Source organism: Cherax quadricarinatus, unplaced genomic scaffold (genome assembly GCF_038502225.1).
Source record: "Cherax quadricarinatus isolate ZL_2023a unplaced genomic scaffold, ASM3850222v1 Contig239, whole genome shotgun sequence".
NCBI classification, from domain to species: Eukaryota; Metazoa; Arthropoda; class Malacostraca; order Decapoda; family Parastacidae; genus Cherax; species Cherax quadricarinatus.
In genome coordinates this window covers 222,341-239,860 of record NW_027195265.1, presented here as the reverse complement: position 1 = coordinate 239,860, position 17,520 = coordinate 222,341, and the positions used below count along the sequence as shown (strand labels likewise).

The following is a 17,520-nucleotide window of genomic DNA, read 5'->3' as shown; positions in this document are numbered from 1 at the left end:
AGAGATGGAGGAGTTACTGTGGAAGCTGAGGTGGCGACTAAGTCTTCCGTGAATTTGAGAATATCTGCCGAAGGTGAAGCTGGAAATACAAATGATGGCATGTTGTTCAAGGCGAATTGCTCGTTAGTGGTGGTGTTGAAGGATCCAGGTACAGCCATATTCTGTACACGAGCATATAGCAGACAGTAGTTGATCTTCGTTAAGACAGTGGTGGAGGCGGGTTCTGTAGAAGCTTGAAGGAGTTTGTAGTATCTTCCTGCAACTTTGCAATTGCGTCATGCGTTGGTGACTTGGAAGATGATTTTTTCTGCACTGTATCTTGAGTTTTCTTAATAATGTCCTTTCTAACAGGACATTTTGCTGCAAGAGTGTGGTGATCATTGCTTTTGCAGTTTAAATAAGTTGGTGGAGACGGAGCAGCGGCGGTACAGGAACTAAAAGTGTGTCCCTCACTACCACATGTTGTACAGATCAGAATAACAGTTCCAGCAATGTTGGATGTAGTGAAATCTTTCAGCTTCGATGTAGGTGGGGCTGACGAAGTGGCCCAGTGGTCCGGTGGCCTGATGGTTAATGCTTCCGCTTCACACATGGAGGGCCCGGGTTCGATTCCCGGCGGGTGGAAACATTTCGACACGTTTCCTTACACCTGTTGTCCTGTTCACCTAGCAGCAAATAGGTACCTGGGTGTTAGTGGACTGGTGTGGGTGGCATCCTGGGTGAACAAGATTAAGGACCACAATGGAAATAAGTTAGACAGTCCTGGATGACGCACTGACTTTCTTGGCTTATCCTGAGTGGCTAACCCTCCGGGGTTAAAAATCTGAACGAAATCTTATCTTAATACACAGAAAGACGTGGCAGCCACGGCTGCCATGTTCATCAGAGAAGGTCACCTTGAGCATGGACGATGTATCTGGGATTTTTGTGTTGTTAACAGTACCTCAAGTATTTTGAGTTTCAATAGACGAGTTGAGTTCAGAAATTGGTAGAGAAGTGACGATCTTGTGTAGTTTCTTCAGGAAAACTGACGTCCTGTCAGCCGTAAGTCACCAATGATTTAAATAAGTTGACCCCTCAAGGAAGGTTCCTTGTTGGTGGTGAGGGGCTCTTGATTTAGGGAATTGGATCTGTGCTCCAGTTCCCCGAATTAAGCCTGAATGCCTTCCACATCCCCCCCCCCCGCAGGTACTGTATAATCCTCCGGGTTTAACGCTTCCTCCATGATTATAATACGTATTAATAATTTAGATAAGTTGAACCAATATTTCTAAAAACAGTTTTGATGTAATATCTTTTAACTGAATGAATATATTTTTGTCTATTATTTTTAATAGATGGAGAAATATAATAGACAAAATCTGACAGATAGATAAATTGTAGAAAACAATAGATACAATAAATTAATTCATTATTTTCTCCAACAGGAAGACGATTTTAAAAGGGATAACTTCTGTAGAAGCGACGAATGGAGGTGTTGGAGAGATGGAGGAGAATAATGGAGGAGAGAGGGAGGTGGAGGAGAGGAAAGAAGGAAGAAAAGACGACTTGATAATGGGCAATAACAGTGGCAACGATAATCAAGGTAATTATATTATTATTATGATTATTATTATTATTATTATTATTATTATTATTATTATTATTATTATTATTATTATTATTATTATTATTATTATTATTATTATTATTATTATTATTATTATTATTATGAGGTGAATCATAGAATTGATGAGGGAAAAAGAGTGAGTGGTGCACTTAGGAGTCTGTGGAGACAAAGAACTTTGTCCTTGGAGACAAAGAGGGGAATGTATGAGAGTATAGTTTTACCAACGCTCTTATATGGGTGTGAAGCATGGGTGATGAATGTTGCAGCGAGGAGAAGGCTGGAGGCAGTGGAGATGTCATGTCTGAGGGCAATGTGTGGTGTGAATATAATGCAGAGAATTCGTAGTTTGGAAGTTAGGAGGAGGTGCAGGATTACCAAAACTGTTGTCCAGAGGGCTGAGGAAGGGTTGTTGAGGTGGTTCGGACATGTAGAGAGAATGGAGCGAAACAGAATAACTTCAAGAGTGTATCAGTCTGTAGTGGAAGGAAGGCGGGGTAGGAGTCGGCCTAGGAAGGGTTGGAGGGAGGGGGTAAAGGAGGTTTTGTGTGCTAGGGGCTTGGACTTCCAGCAGGCATGCGTGAGCGTGTTTGATAGGAGTGAATGGAGACAAATGGTTTTTAATACTTGACGTGCTGTTGGAGTGTGAGCAAAGTAACATTTATGAAGGGATTCAGGGAAACCGGCAGGCCGGACTTGAGTCCTGGAGATGGGAAGTACAGTGCCTGCACTCTGAAGGAGGGGTGTTAATGTTGCAGTTTAAAAACTGTAGTGTAAAGCACCCTTCTGGCAAGACAGTGATGGAGTGAATGATGGTGAAAGTTTTTCTTTTTCGGGCCACCCTGCCTTGGTGGGCCACCCTGCCTTGGTGGGTCACCCTGCCTTGATGGGTCACCCTGCCTTGGTGGGTCACCCTGCCTTGGTGGTCCACCCTGCCTTGGTGGGTCACCCTGCCTTGGTGGGCCACCCTGCCTTGGTGGGTCACCCTGCCTTGGTGGGTCACCCTGCCTTGGTGGGTCACCCTGCCTTGGTGGGTCACCCTGCCTTGGTGGGTCACCCTGCCTTGGTGGGTCACCCTGCCTTGGTGGGTCACCCTGCCTTGGTGGGTCACCCTGCCTTGGTGGGTCACCCTGCCTTGGTGGGTCACCCTGCCTTGGTGGGTCACCCTGCCTTGGTGGTCCACCCTGCCTTGGTGGTCCACCCTGCCTTGGTGGGTCACCCTGCATTGGTGGGTCACCCTGCCTTGGTGGTCCACCCTGCCTTGGTGGTCCACCCTGCCTTGGTGGGTCACCCTGCCTTGGTGGGTCACCCTGCCTTGGTGGGTCACCCTGCCTTGGTGGTCCACCCTGCCTTGGTGGGTCACCCTGCCTTGGTGGTCCACCCTGCCTTGGTGGTCCACCCTGCCTTGGTGGTCCACCCTGCCTTGGTGGGTCACCCTGCCTTGGTGGGCCACCCTGCCTTGGTGGGTCACCCTGCCTTGATGGGTCACCCTGCCTTGGTGGGTCACCCTGCCTTGGTGGTCCACCCTGCCTTGGTGGGTCACCCTGCCTTGGTGGTCCACCCTGCCTTGGTGGGTCACCCTGCCTTGGTGGGTAACCCTGCCTTGGTGGGTCACCCTGCCTTGGTGGGTCACCCTGCCTTGGTGGGTCACCCTGCCTTGGTGGGTCACCCTGCCTTGGTGGGTCACCCTGCCTTGGTGGGTCACCCTGCCTTGGTGGGTCACCCTGCCTTGGTGGGTCACCCTGCCTTGGTGGGTCACCCTGCCTTGGTGGTCCACCCTGCCTTGGTGGTCCACCCTGCCTTGGTGGGTCACCCTGCATTGGTGGGTCACCCTGCCATGGTGGTCCACCCTGCCTTGGTGGTCCACCCTGCCTTGGTGGGTCACCCTGCCTTGGTGGGTCACCCTGCCTTGGTGGGTCACCCTGCCTTGGTGGTCCACCCTGCCTTGGTGGGTCACCCTGCCTTGGTGGTCCACCCTGCCTTGGTGGTCCACCCTGCCTTGGTGGTCCACCCTGCCTTGGTGGGTCACCCTGCCTTGGTGGGTCACCCTGCCTTGGTGGGTCACCCTGCCTTGGTGGTCCACCCTGCCTTGGTGGACCACCCTGCCTTGGTGGGTCACCCTGCCTTGGTGGGTCACCCTGCCTTGGTGGTCCACCCTGCCTTGGTGGGTCACCCTGCCTTGGTGGGTAACCCTGCCTTGGTGGGTCACCCTGCCTTGGTGGGTCACCCTGCCTTGGTGGGTCACCCTGCCTTGGTGGGTCACCCTGCCATGGTGGGTCACCCTGCCTTGGTGGGTCACCCTGCCATGGTGGGTCACCCTGCCTTGGTGGGTCACCCTGCCTTGGTGGGTCACCCTGCCTTGGTGGGTCACCCTGCCATGGTGGGTCACCCTGCCTTGGTGGGTCACCCTGCCATTGTGGGTCACCCTGCCATGGTGGGTCACCCTGCCATGGTGGGTCACCCTGCCATGGTGGGTCACCCTGCCTTGGTGGGTCACCCTGCCATGGTGGGTCACCCTGCCATGGTGGGTCACCCTGCCTTGGTGGGTCACCCTGCCTTGGTGGGTCACCCTGCCTTGGTGGGTCACCCTGCCATGGTGGGTCACCCTGCCTTGGTGGGTCACCCTGCCATGGTGGGTCACCCTGCCATGGTGGGTCACCCTGCCATGGTGGGTCACCCTGCCATGGTGGGTCACCCTGCCATGGTGGGTCACCCTGCCTTGGTGGGTCACCCTGCCATGGTGGGTCACCCTGCCATGGTGGGTCACCCTGCCATGGTGGGTCACCCTGCCATGGTGGGTCACCCTGCCATGGTGGGTCACCCTGCCATGGTGGGTCACCCTGCCATGGTGGGTCACCCTGCCATGGTGGGTCACCCTGCCATGGTGGGTCACCCTGCCATGGTGGGTCACCCTGCCATGGTGGGTCACCCTGCCATGGTGGGTCACCCTGCCATGGTGGGTCACCCTGCCATGGTGGGTCACCCTGCCATGGTGGGTCACCCTGCCATGGTGGGTCACCCTGCCATGGTGGGTCACCCTGCCATGGTGGGTCACCCTGCCATGGTGGGTCACCCTGCCATGGTGGGTCACCCTGCCATGGTGGGTCACCCTGCCATGGTGGGTCACCCTGCCATGGTGGGTCACCCTGCCATGGTGGGTCACCCTGCCATGGTGGGTCACCCTGCCATGGTGGGTCACCCTGCCATGGTGGGTCACCCTGCCATGGTGGGTCACCCTGCCTTGGTGGGAATCGGCCAGTGTGATAATAAAAAAAAAATAATAATAAAATATTATTATTATTGTTTATAAGACAACAGGAACTTGATAACGTTATATTTCAGGTGAGAGACGAAGCTCCAGCTCCTGGTCCAGGACCTTACTGCAGGAGCTGACCTTTATGACCACCCAACTACCAGTGAGTCTTATTATATACCCTAGCATATATACCACAGTATATATACCACAGCATATATACCATAGTACATATACCCTAGCATATATACCACAGTACATATACCACAGCATATATACCACAGTGTCATGTGGGTTTCGAAAACGTGGATAGGGTAAGAATACTCACGTAGGTTGGTAGTACGTATAATATAACGGAAAGTGTGGGAAAGCGCCAACAGCAACAGCCGTCCTGCCTCTCTCTGCTCCCTAGCCTGACTGACCCATAAGTGCCTAAGGGTGAGGGTGGTTGAAATCCTGCTATGGTCAGCAGCAATATGAATACAGTCAGTGATTCACGCAGAGACGGTTGGTTGTGAGTCATCTACTGGTACACTGGTTACTGGTAACTGGTTACTAGGAACTGGTACTACTACTGAGAGCTCGGCGACGCTAACGTATGTCGTCCCGACATACAACTAATACAAACTAGAAATGGCAGGTGTACGGCTTGGGCTGATTCTATACAATGTCAAAGTACACAACAATTGAACATTATAACATACATAAGTAGAATATTGGAATGGAAGCTTACGTAACTGAAACTGTAATAAAACTGTATAATATAGCACAACTCATCGAATGAAACTCAACATTGAGATTACACAATAGAAGTTATAAAAAAAAAAATTTGATCGATCGATCTGTATTCATGTGATCTACGGATTCTGAGGAAGGAATATATACAAAGAAAGGTTTAACAGAAAGGCAGATTCGGTGCACTCAAATCTAGACTGTTAACTCTCAGAATTCGGAGAGAACGTGAGCACAAAAAAAAATTCTTGAACACTGATAAGTTGATACTGTAATTATTCATCTATACAGGTTATTTACATTTAACCCCAACTCTGCTAGGGTGAGATTGACATATGCAGAATGGGTGTCATCTCTGGGAGGATCAAACTCTGTTGCACTGGCTAACTCATGCTGTATTTGAGGCAAATCTGAATTGGAAGTAACAAATGATACTTGAGGATTTCTCAATACCTGTCATGTACGTAGGGAATAACGACACTCAGGTTGATCGTCTGACTGAGTATCAGAGGTAGAGAGTACAGGATCAGGAGGATTGTCAGAGTCTGTCACAATAGTCTGGGTTGGAACATCATTATCATCACATACTAACTTCATATGATCTAAATGCGATTCTTTATACTGACCAGTACTAATTTCTCTAACCTTATACTTATTACCAGTGATATGTTCAACTACGCGATAAGGACCAACAAACTTTTGATCAAGCTTTGGCATTGCAGATGTTTTGTTAAAGTTAATCAGCATAACTCTCGAACCTACTTTGATTTTGGATGACTTTGCTCGAGTGTTTGCGACTCTTGTAAATTCTGCTGTTGATTTATGAAGTGTTTCACGGATTCTTCTAAAAACACTTTGAGCTAAGCTGGTACGAGTTGCTATGAAATCATCAGGGTTGTACCACAGTACATATGCCACAGCATATATACCACAGTACATATGCCACAGTACATATACCACAGTACATATACCACAGTACATATACCACAGCATATATACCACAGTACATATACCACAGTACATATACCACAGTACATATACCACAGTACATATACCACAGTACATATACCACAGCATATATACCACAGTACATATACCACAGCATATATACCACAGTACATATACCACAGTACATATACCACAGCATATATACCACAGTACATATACCACAGTACATATACCACAGTACATATACCACAGTACATATACCACAGTACATATACCACAGCATATATACCACAGTACATATACCACAGTACATATACCAAAGTACATATACCACAGCATATATACCACAGTACATATACCACAGCATATATACCACAGTACATATACCACAGCATATATACCACAGTACATATACCACAGTACATATACCACAGTACATATACCACAGCATATATACCACAGTACATATACCACAGTACATATACCACAGTACATATACCACAGTACATATACCACAGTACATATACCACAGTACATATACCACAGTACATATACCACAGCATATATACCACAGTACATATACCACAGTACATATACCACAGTACATATACCACAGTACATATACCACAGTACATATACCACAGTACATATACCACAGTACATATACCACAGTACATATACCACAGTACATATACCACAGTACATATACCACAGTACATATACCACAGTACATATACCACAGTACATATACCACAGCATATATACCACAGTACATATACCACAGTACATATACCACAGCATATATACCACAGTACATATACCACAGTACATATACCACAGTACATATACCACAGTACATATACCACAGTACATATACCACAGTACATATACCACAGTACATATACCACAGTACATATACCACAGCATATATACCACAGCATATATACCACAGTACATATACCACAGTACATATACCACAGCATATATACCACAGTACATATACCACAGTACATATACCACAGTACATATACCACAGTACATATACCACAGTACATATACCACAGTACATATACCACAGTACATATACCACAGTACATATACCACAGTACATATACCACAGTACATATACCACAGCATATATACCACAGTACATATACCACAGTACATATACCACAGTACATATACCACAGCATATATACCACAGTACATATACCACAGTACATATACCACAGTACATATACCACAGCATATATACCACAGTACATATACCACAGCATATATACCACAGTACATATACCACAGCATATATACCACAGTACATATACCACAGTACATATACCACAGTACATATACCACAGCATATATACCACAGTACATATACCACAGCATATATACCACAGTACATATACCACAGCATATATACCACAGTACATATACCACAGTACATATACCACAGTACATATACCACAGTACATATACCACAGTACATATACCACAGTACATATACCACAGTACATATACCACAGTACATATACCACAGTACATATACCACAGTACATATACCACAGTACATATACCACAGTACATATACCACAGCATATATACCACAGTACATATACCACAGTACATATACCACAGTACATATACCACAGTACATATACCACAGTACATATACCACAGTACATATACCACAGCATATATACCACAGTACATATACCACAGCATATATACCACAGTACATATACCACAGCATATATACCACAGTACATATACCACAGCATATATACCACAGCATATATACCACAGTACATATACCACAGCATATATACCACAGCATATATACCACAGCATATATACCACAGTACATATACCACAGTACATATACCACAGTACATATACCACAGTACATATTCCACAGTACATATACCACAGTACATATACCACAGTACATATACCACAGTACATATACCACAGCATATATACCACAGTACATATACCACAGCATATATACCACAGCATATATACCACAGTACATATACCACAGCATATATACCACAGCATATATACCACAGCATATATACCACAGTACATATACCACAGTACATATACCACAGTACATATACCACAGTACATATACCACAGCATATATACCACAGCATATATACCACAGCATATATACCACAGTACATATACCACAGTACATATACCACAGTACATATACCACAGTACATATACCACAGTACATATACCACAGTACATATACCACAGCATATATACCACAGTACATATACCACAGTACATATACCACAGCATATATACCACAGCATATATACCACAGTACATATACCACGAGTACATATACCACAGTACATATACCACAGTACATATTCCACAGTACATATACCACAGTACATATACCACAGTACATATACCACAGTACATATACCACAGCATATATACCACAGTACATATACCACAGCATATATACCACAGCATATATACCACAGTACATATACCACAGCATATATACCACAGCATATATACCACAGCATATATACCACAGTACATATACCACAGTACATATACCACAGTACATATACCACAGTACATATACCACAGCATATATACCACAGTACATATACCACAGTACATATACCACAGTACATATACCACAGTACATATACCACAGTACATATACCACAGTACATATACCACAGTACATATACCACAGTACATATACCACAGCATATATACCACAGTACATATACCACAGTACATATACCACAGCATATATACCACAGCATATATACCACAGTACATATACCACAGTACATATACCACAGCATATATACCACAGTACATATACCACAGTACATATACCACAGTACATATACCACAGTACATATACCACAGTACATATACCACAGTACATATACCACAGCATATACCACAGCATATATACCACAGTACATATACCACAGTACATATATACCACAGCATATATACCACAGCATATATATATACCACAGTACATATACCACAGTACATATACCACAGCATATATACCACAGTACATATACCACAGTACATATACCACAGTACATATACCACAGTACATATACCACAGTACATATACCACAGTACATATACCACAGTACATATACCACAGCATATATACCACAGTACATATACCACAGCATATATACCACAGCATATATACCACAGCACATATACCACAGCACATATACCACAGCAGATATACCACAGCAGATATACCACAGGAGATATACCACAGTACATATACCACAGTACATATACCACAGCATATATACCACAGTACATATACCACAGTACATATACCACAGTACATATACCACAGTACATATACCACAGCATATATACCACAGCATATATACCACAGTACATATACCACAGTACATATACCACAGCATATATACCACAGTACATATACCACAGTACATATACCACAGCATATATACCACAGTATATATACCACAGTACATATACCACAGTACATATACCACAGTACATACACAGCATATATACCACAGTACATATACCACAGTACATATACCACAGTACATATACCACAGTACATATACCACAGCATATATACCACAGTACATATACCACAGACCATATATACCACAGCAATATATACCACAGTACATATACCACAGTACATATACCACAGTACATATACCACAGTACATATACCACAGCATATATACCACAGTACATATACCACAGTACATATACCACAGCATATATACCACAGCATATATACCACAGTACATATACCACAGTACATATACCACAGTACATATACCACAGTACATATACCACAGCATATATACCACAGTACATATACCACAGTACATATACCACAGCATATATACCACAGTACATATACCACAGCATATATACCACAGCATATATACCACAGCATATATACCACAGTACATATACCACAGCATATATACCACAGCATATATACCACAGCATATATACCACAGTACATATACCACAGTACATATACCACAGTAAATATACCACAGCATATATACCACAGTACATATACCACAGTACATATACCACAGTACATATACCACAGTACATATACCACAGCATATATACCACAGTACATATACCACAGTACATATACCACAGTACATATACCACAGTACATATACCACAGTACATATACCACAGTACATATACCACAGTACATATACCACAGCATATATACCACAGTACATATACCACAGTACATATACCACAGTACATATACCACAGTACATATACCACAGTACATATACCACAGCATATATACCACAGCATATATACCACAGTACATATACCACAGCATATATACCACAGTACATATACCACAGTACATATACCACAGTACATATACCACAGTAATATAACAGCGTATATACCACAGTACATATACCACAGTACATATACCACAGTACATATACCACAGCATATATACCACAGAACATATACCACAGCATATATACCACAGCATATATACCACAGCATATATACCACAGTACATATACCACAGTACATATACCACAGTACATATACCACAGCATATATACCACAGTACATATACCACAGTACATATACCACAGCATATATACCACAGTACATATACCACAGTACATATACCACAGTACATATACCACAGTACATATACCACAGTACATATACCACAGTACATATACCACAGTACATATACCACAGCATATATACCACAGTACATATACCACAGCATATATACCACAGCATATATACCACAGTACATATACCACAGCATATATACCACAGCATATATACCACAGCATATATACCACAGTACATATACCACAGTACATATACCACAGTACATATACCACAGTACATATACCACAGCATATATACCACAGCATATATACCACAGCATATATACCACAGTACCACAGTACATATACCACAGTACATATACCACAGTACATATACCACAGTACATATACCACAGCATATATACCACAGTACATATACCACAGTACATATACCACAGTACATATACCACAGTACATATACCACAGCATATACCACAGTACATATACCACAGTACATATACCACAGTACATATACCACAGTACCACAGTACATATACCACAGTATATACACAGTACATATACCACAGTACATATACCACAGCATATATACCACAGTACATATACCACAGCATATATACCACAGTACATATACCACAGTACATATATACCACAGTACATATACCACAGTACATATACCACAGTACATATACCACAGTACATATACCACAGTACATATACCACAGTACATATACCACAGCATAGATACCACAGTACAGATACCACACTACAGAAACCACAGCATACATATACCACAGCATATATACCACCGTACATATACCACCGTACAGATACCACATTACATATACCACAGTACATATACCACAGTACATATACCACAGTACATATACCACAGTACATATACCACAGCATATATACCACAGTACATATACCACAGCATATATACCACAGTACATATACCACAGTACATATACCACAGCATATATACCACAGTACATATACCACAGCATATATACCACAGTACATATACCACAGTACATATACCACAGTACATATACCACAGTACATATACCACAGTACATATACCACAGTACATATACCACAGTACATATACCACAGTACATATACCACAGCATATATACCACAGTACATATACCACAGCATATATACCACAGTACATATACCACAGTACATATACCACAGTACATATACCACAGTACATATACCACAGCATATATACCACAGTACATATACCACAGCATATATACCACAGTACATATACCACAGTACATATACCACAGTACATATACCACAGTACATATACCACAGCATATATACCACAGCATATATACCACAGTACATATACCACAGTACATATACCACAGTACATATACCACAGTACATATACCACAGTACATATACCACAGTACATATACCACAGCATATATACCACAGTACATATACCACAGCATATATACCACAGCATATATACCACAGTACATATACCACAGTACATATACCACAGTACATATACCACAGTACATATACCACAGTACATATACCACAGTACATATACCACAGCATATATACCACAGTACATATACCACAGCATATATACCACAGCATATATACCACAGTACATATACCACAGTACATATACCACAGTACATATACCACAGCATATATACCACAGTACATATACCACAGCATATATACCACAGTACATATACCACAGTACATATACCACAGTACATATACCACAGTACATATACCACAGTACATATACCACAGTACATATACCACAGCATATATACCACAGTACATATACCACAGTACATATACCACAGTACATATACCACAGCATATATACCACAGTACATATACCACAGTACATATACCACAGTACATATACCACAGTACATATACCACAGAACATATACCACAGTACATATACCACAGTACATATACCACAGTACATATACCACAGTACATATACCACAGCATATATACCACAGTACATATACCACAGCATATATACCACAGCATATATACCACAGTACATATACCACAGTACATATACCACAGTACATATACCACAGTACATATACCACAGTACATATACCACAGTACATATACCACAGAACATATACCACAGTACATATACCACAGTACATATACCACAGTACATATACCACAGTACATATACCACAGTACATATACCACAGTACATATACCACAGTACATATACCACAACATATATACCACAGAACATATACCACAGTACATATACCACAGTACATATACCACAGTACATATACCACAGTACATATACCACAGAACATATACCACAGTACATATACCACAGTACATATACCACAGTACATATACCACAGTACATATACCACAGCATATATACCACAGTACATATACCACAGCATATATACCACAGCATATATACCACAGCATATATACCACAGCATATATACCACAGTACATATACCACAGCATATATACCACAGCATATATACCACAGTACATATACCACAGCATATATACCACAGCATATATACCACAGTACATATACCACAGCATATATACCACAGTACATATACCACAGCATATATACCACAGCATATATACCACAGCATATATACCACAGCATATATACCACAGCATATATACCACAGCATATATACCACAGCATATATACCACAGTACATATACCACAGCATATATACCACAGCATATATACCACAGCATATATACCACAGCATATATACCACAGTACATATACCACAGCATATATACCACAGCATATATACCACAGCATATATACCACAGCATATATACCACAGTACATATACCACAGCATATATACCACAGTACATATACCACAGCATATATACCACAGCATATATACCACAGCATATATACCACAGTACATATACCACAGCATATATACCACAGCATATATACCACAGCATATATACCACAGCATATATACCACAGCATATATACCACAGTACATATACCACAGCATATATACCACAGTACATATACCACAGCATATATACCACAGCATATATACCACAGCATATATACCACAGTACATATACCACAGCATATATACCACAGCATATATACCACAGCATATATACCACAGCATATATATCACAGTACATTTGCCACAGCATATATACCACAGCATATATACCACAGTACATATACCACAGCATATATACCACAGCATATATACCACAGCATATATACCACAGCATATATACCACAGTACATATACCACAGCATATATACCACAGCATATATACCACAGCATATATACCACAGTACATATACCACAGCATATATACCACAGCATATATACCACAGCATATATACCACAGCATATATACCACAGCATATATACCACAGTACATATACCACAGCATATATACCACAGCATATATACCACAGCATATATACCACAGTACATATACCACAGCATATATACCACAGCATATATACCACAGCATATATACCACAGCATATATACCACAGCATATATACCACAGTACATATACCACAGCATATATACCACAGCATATATACCACAGCATATATATCACAGTACATTTGCCACAGCATATATACCACAGCATATATACCACAGTACATATACCACAGCATATATACCACAGCATATATACCCAGCATACATACCACAGCACCCCAGCATATATACCAAGCATACATACCACAGCACCTCAGCATATATACCCCAGAATATATACCTCAGCTTACATACCCAAAATATATACCTCAGCATATATACCCCACCATATATAACCAGCATACATACCACAGCACCCCAGCATATATACCCCAGAATATATACCACAGCTACATACCACAGCATATATACCTCAGCATATATTACCACAGCATATATACCCCAGCATATATTACCACATATATACTCCAGCATATATACCACAGCACATCAGCATATATACCCCAGCATATATACGTCTCTCAATATACACAAATGTAGCGGCTTCAATATACTCATGATATATACCTGGTATATCTGGCTGACAGGTGTGGGTGGTTGATGTGGGTGACGGTCGTGTGCCGCCCACAGTGGGCGGTGCAGGCGTGTGTAACCTGACCACCCACGCCCACGCCCATGGTTACCTCGCTGACCTGGCTCTGAATATCCTCAGGTACGTATATACCTGGTTAATGTATATACCAGATTATTAGTATATATGCCTGGCTCTGTATATTCTCAGGTATGTATATGCCTGGCTCCTAGTGTATATACCTGGTTCTGTATATCCGCAGGCATGTATATACCTGATTATTGTATATACCTGCTCCTAGTGTATATACCTGGTTCTGTAGATCCGAAGGCGTGTATATACCTGGTTATTATTGTATATACCTGGTTATGCATATACCTAGCTCTGTATAACCACATGTATGTATATACCTGGTAATTGGGGCATATACCCACTCTGTATATCCTCAGGCATGTATATACCAATGTATACCCTTCAGGCATGTATGTATATACCTGGTTATTAGAGTATATACCTGGTTATTAGAGTATATACCTGGTTAATAGTGCATATCTGGCAGTCTATATCCCCAGGTGCATGTATACCTGGCTGTTTAATTATAATCAAAAAGAAGCGCTAAACCACAAGGGCTATACAGTACCTGGCTCTGTATATCTTCTAGTATGCATATACCTGGCTACTAGTTAATATACCTGGCGGTGTATATCCTCAGGTACATATATATCTTATTAGCACATATACCTGGCTGTGAATATCCCCAGGTACATATATACCGGCATACATACCACTCAGGGAGAGCTCTAGACCCACAAGGATCACATAGCTACTAAATTAAGTAGAATATTGGCCTCTAAGAACTACTGCCTGAGTCATGGTCAATGTGCCTTCTTCTAATAGTAATTGTATCTTAATTATGATAATAATCATTGCAGGAGGACCTTTGTAGCAGCTCTGGCTAAAGATGACTTCAGCAGAAATCTGCTGAACCAAGCAGGAATATCAGCAGGAACCTGCTAAACCAAGTATATATATATATATATATATATATATATATATATATATATATATATATATATATATATATATATACAGTGGACCCCCCGCTTAACGATCACCTCCAAATGCGACCAATTATGTAAGTGTATTTATGTAAGTGCATTTGTACGTGTATGTTTGGGGGTCTGAAATGGACTAATCTACTTCACAATATTCCTTATGGGAAAAAATTCGGTCAGTACTGGCACCTGAACATACTACTGGAATGAAAAAAAATTTGTTAACCGGGGGTCCACTGTATACTGGTCAATTAGCAAGAACTCATTTAAAATTAAGTCCTTTCTGAAATTTTCTCTTATATGTTTAAAGATATATTTTTTCATTAATGTTAATTTAAAAATTTATAATTTTGGACCAAAAGAATCTTAGAAAACTGACCTAACCTTATTATAACAAGAACAATTTATTTTAGCCTAACCCAACTAAATATATTTTAGATTTGTTTACAATAATTTAATACTAAACAAACACAGTGAAATATATTTTTCTCATTAGGTTCAGAATGATTTTGGCGAAATTATTACATACACAAATTTTCGCTTGTCCTATATGGCAAGATGAGCGTTGCTATTTAAGCCAAGATTGCAAGTTCTGCCTATTCGGCACGACATATATATATATATATATGATTGTGTGTGGTGCTGAATAGGTAAAACTTGTGATTTTGGCTTAAATAGCAATGCTCTTCTTGCCGAATAAGGGAAGCGAAAATTTGTGTATGCAATAATTTCTCAAAAATTAATCTGAACCTAGCAAAAAATATATAAACTTATCTAAACTATATTTAGTTAGATTAGGCTAAATTAAATAGTTCTTGTTATAATAAGGTAAGTTTTCTAAGGTTCTTTTGGTAAAAAATTATTAATTTTTACATTAACATAAATGAAAAATATATATCTTTAAAAGTATAAGAGAAAATTTTAGAAAGGACTTAAACGAGTTCTTGCTAATTGACCAATTTTATTTATTTGGCATGACATACATATTGCAAGCTCCTGATGAAGTATTGCCAGGCGAAAGGCCTCATAATATGGGAGTCTGGGAGACTTGATAATACGGAGCTGCCTCGGCATTATTATTGTGAGGGTATTAGTGGTGTGGAGGGGTTGGTGCTGGTGCCTTGGACAAAGAGCTTTCATGGTTATATTGTGTTTTAGCGTCAATAAAGAAAATGGTGTTTTCTGTGTTTTATTT

General features: G+C 41.2%; 1 protein-coding gene across 1 annotated transcript; it reads left to right on the top strand.

Annotated features, from left to right (window-relative positions):
• Positions 1 to 1,426: 1,426 nt before the first annotated feature.
• LOC128701079 (uncharacterized) lies at positions 1,427 to 16,335 on the top strand. The gene is made up of 4 exons (XM_070080231.1): positions 1,427 to 1,585; positions 4,949 to 5,022; positions 15,287 to 15,411; positions 16,203 to 16,335. Exons 1-4 carry the CDS (start codon positions 1,486 to 1,488, stop codon positions 16,285 to 16,287), a joined length of 384 nt encoding a protein of 127 aa, XP_069936332.1. The 5' UTR covers positions 1,427 to 1,485; the 3' UTR covers positions 16,288 to 16,335.
• Positions 16,336 to 17,520: the final 1,185 nt, after the last annotated feature.

Bases quoted from the DNA above. Each gene is read 5' to 3' on its own strand.
- LOC128701079 (XM_070080231.1), top strand. From the start codon at position 1,486: ATGGAGGAGAATAATGGAGGAGAGAGGGAGGTGGAGGAGAGGAAAGAA. The intron at 1,586-4,948 runs GTAATTATATTA...GTTATATTTCAG, and splicing joins CAGTGGCAACGATAATCAAG to GTGAGAGACGAAGCTCCAGC. The intron at 15,412-16,202 runs GTACGTATATAC...TAATCATTGCAG, and splicing joins CTGGCTCTGAATATCCTCAG to GAGGACCTTTGTAGCAGCTC.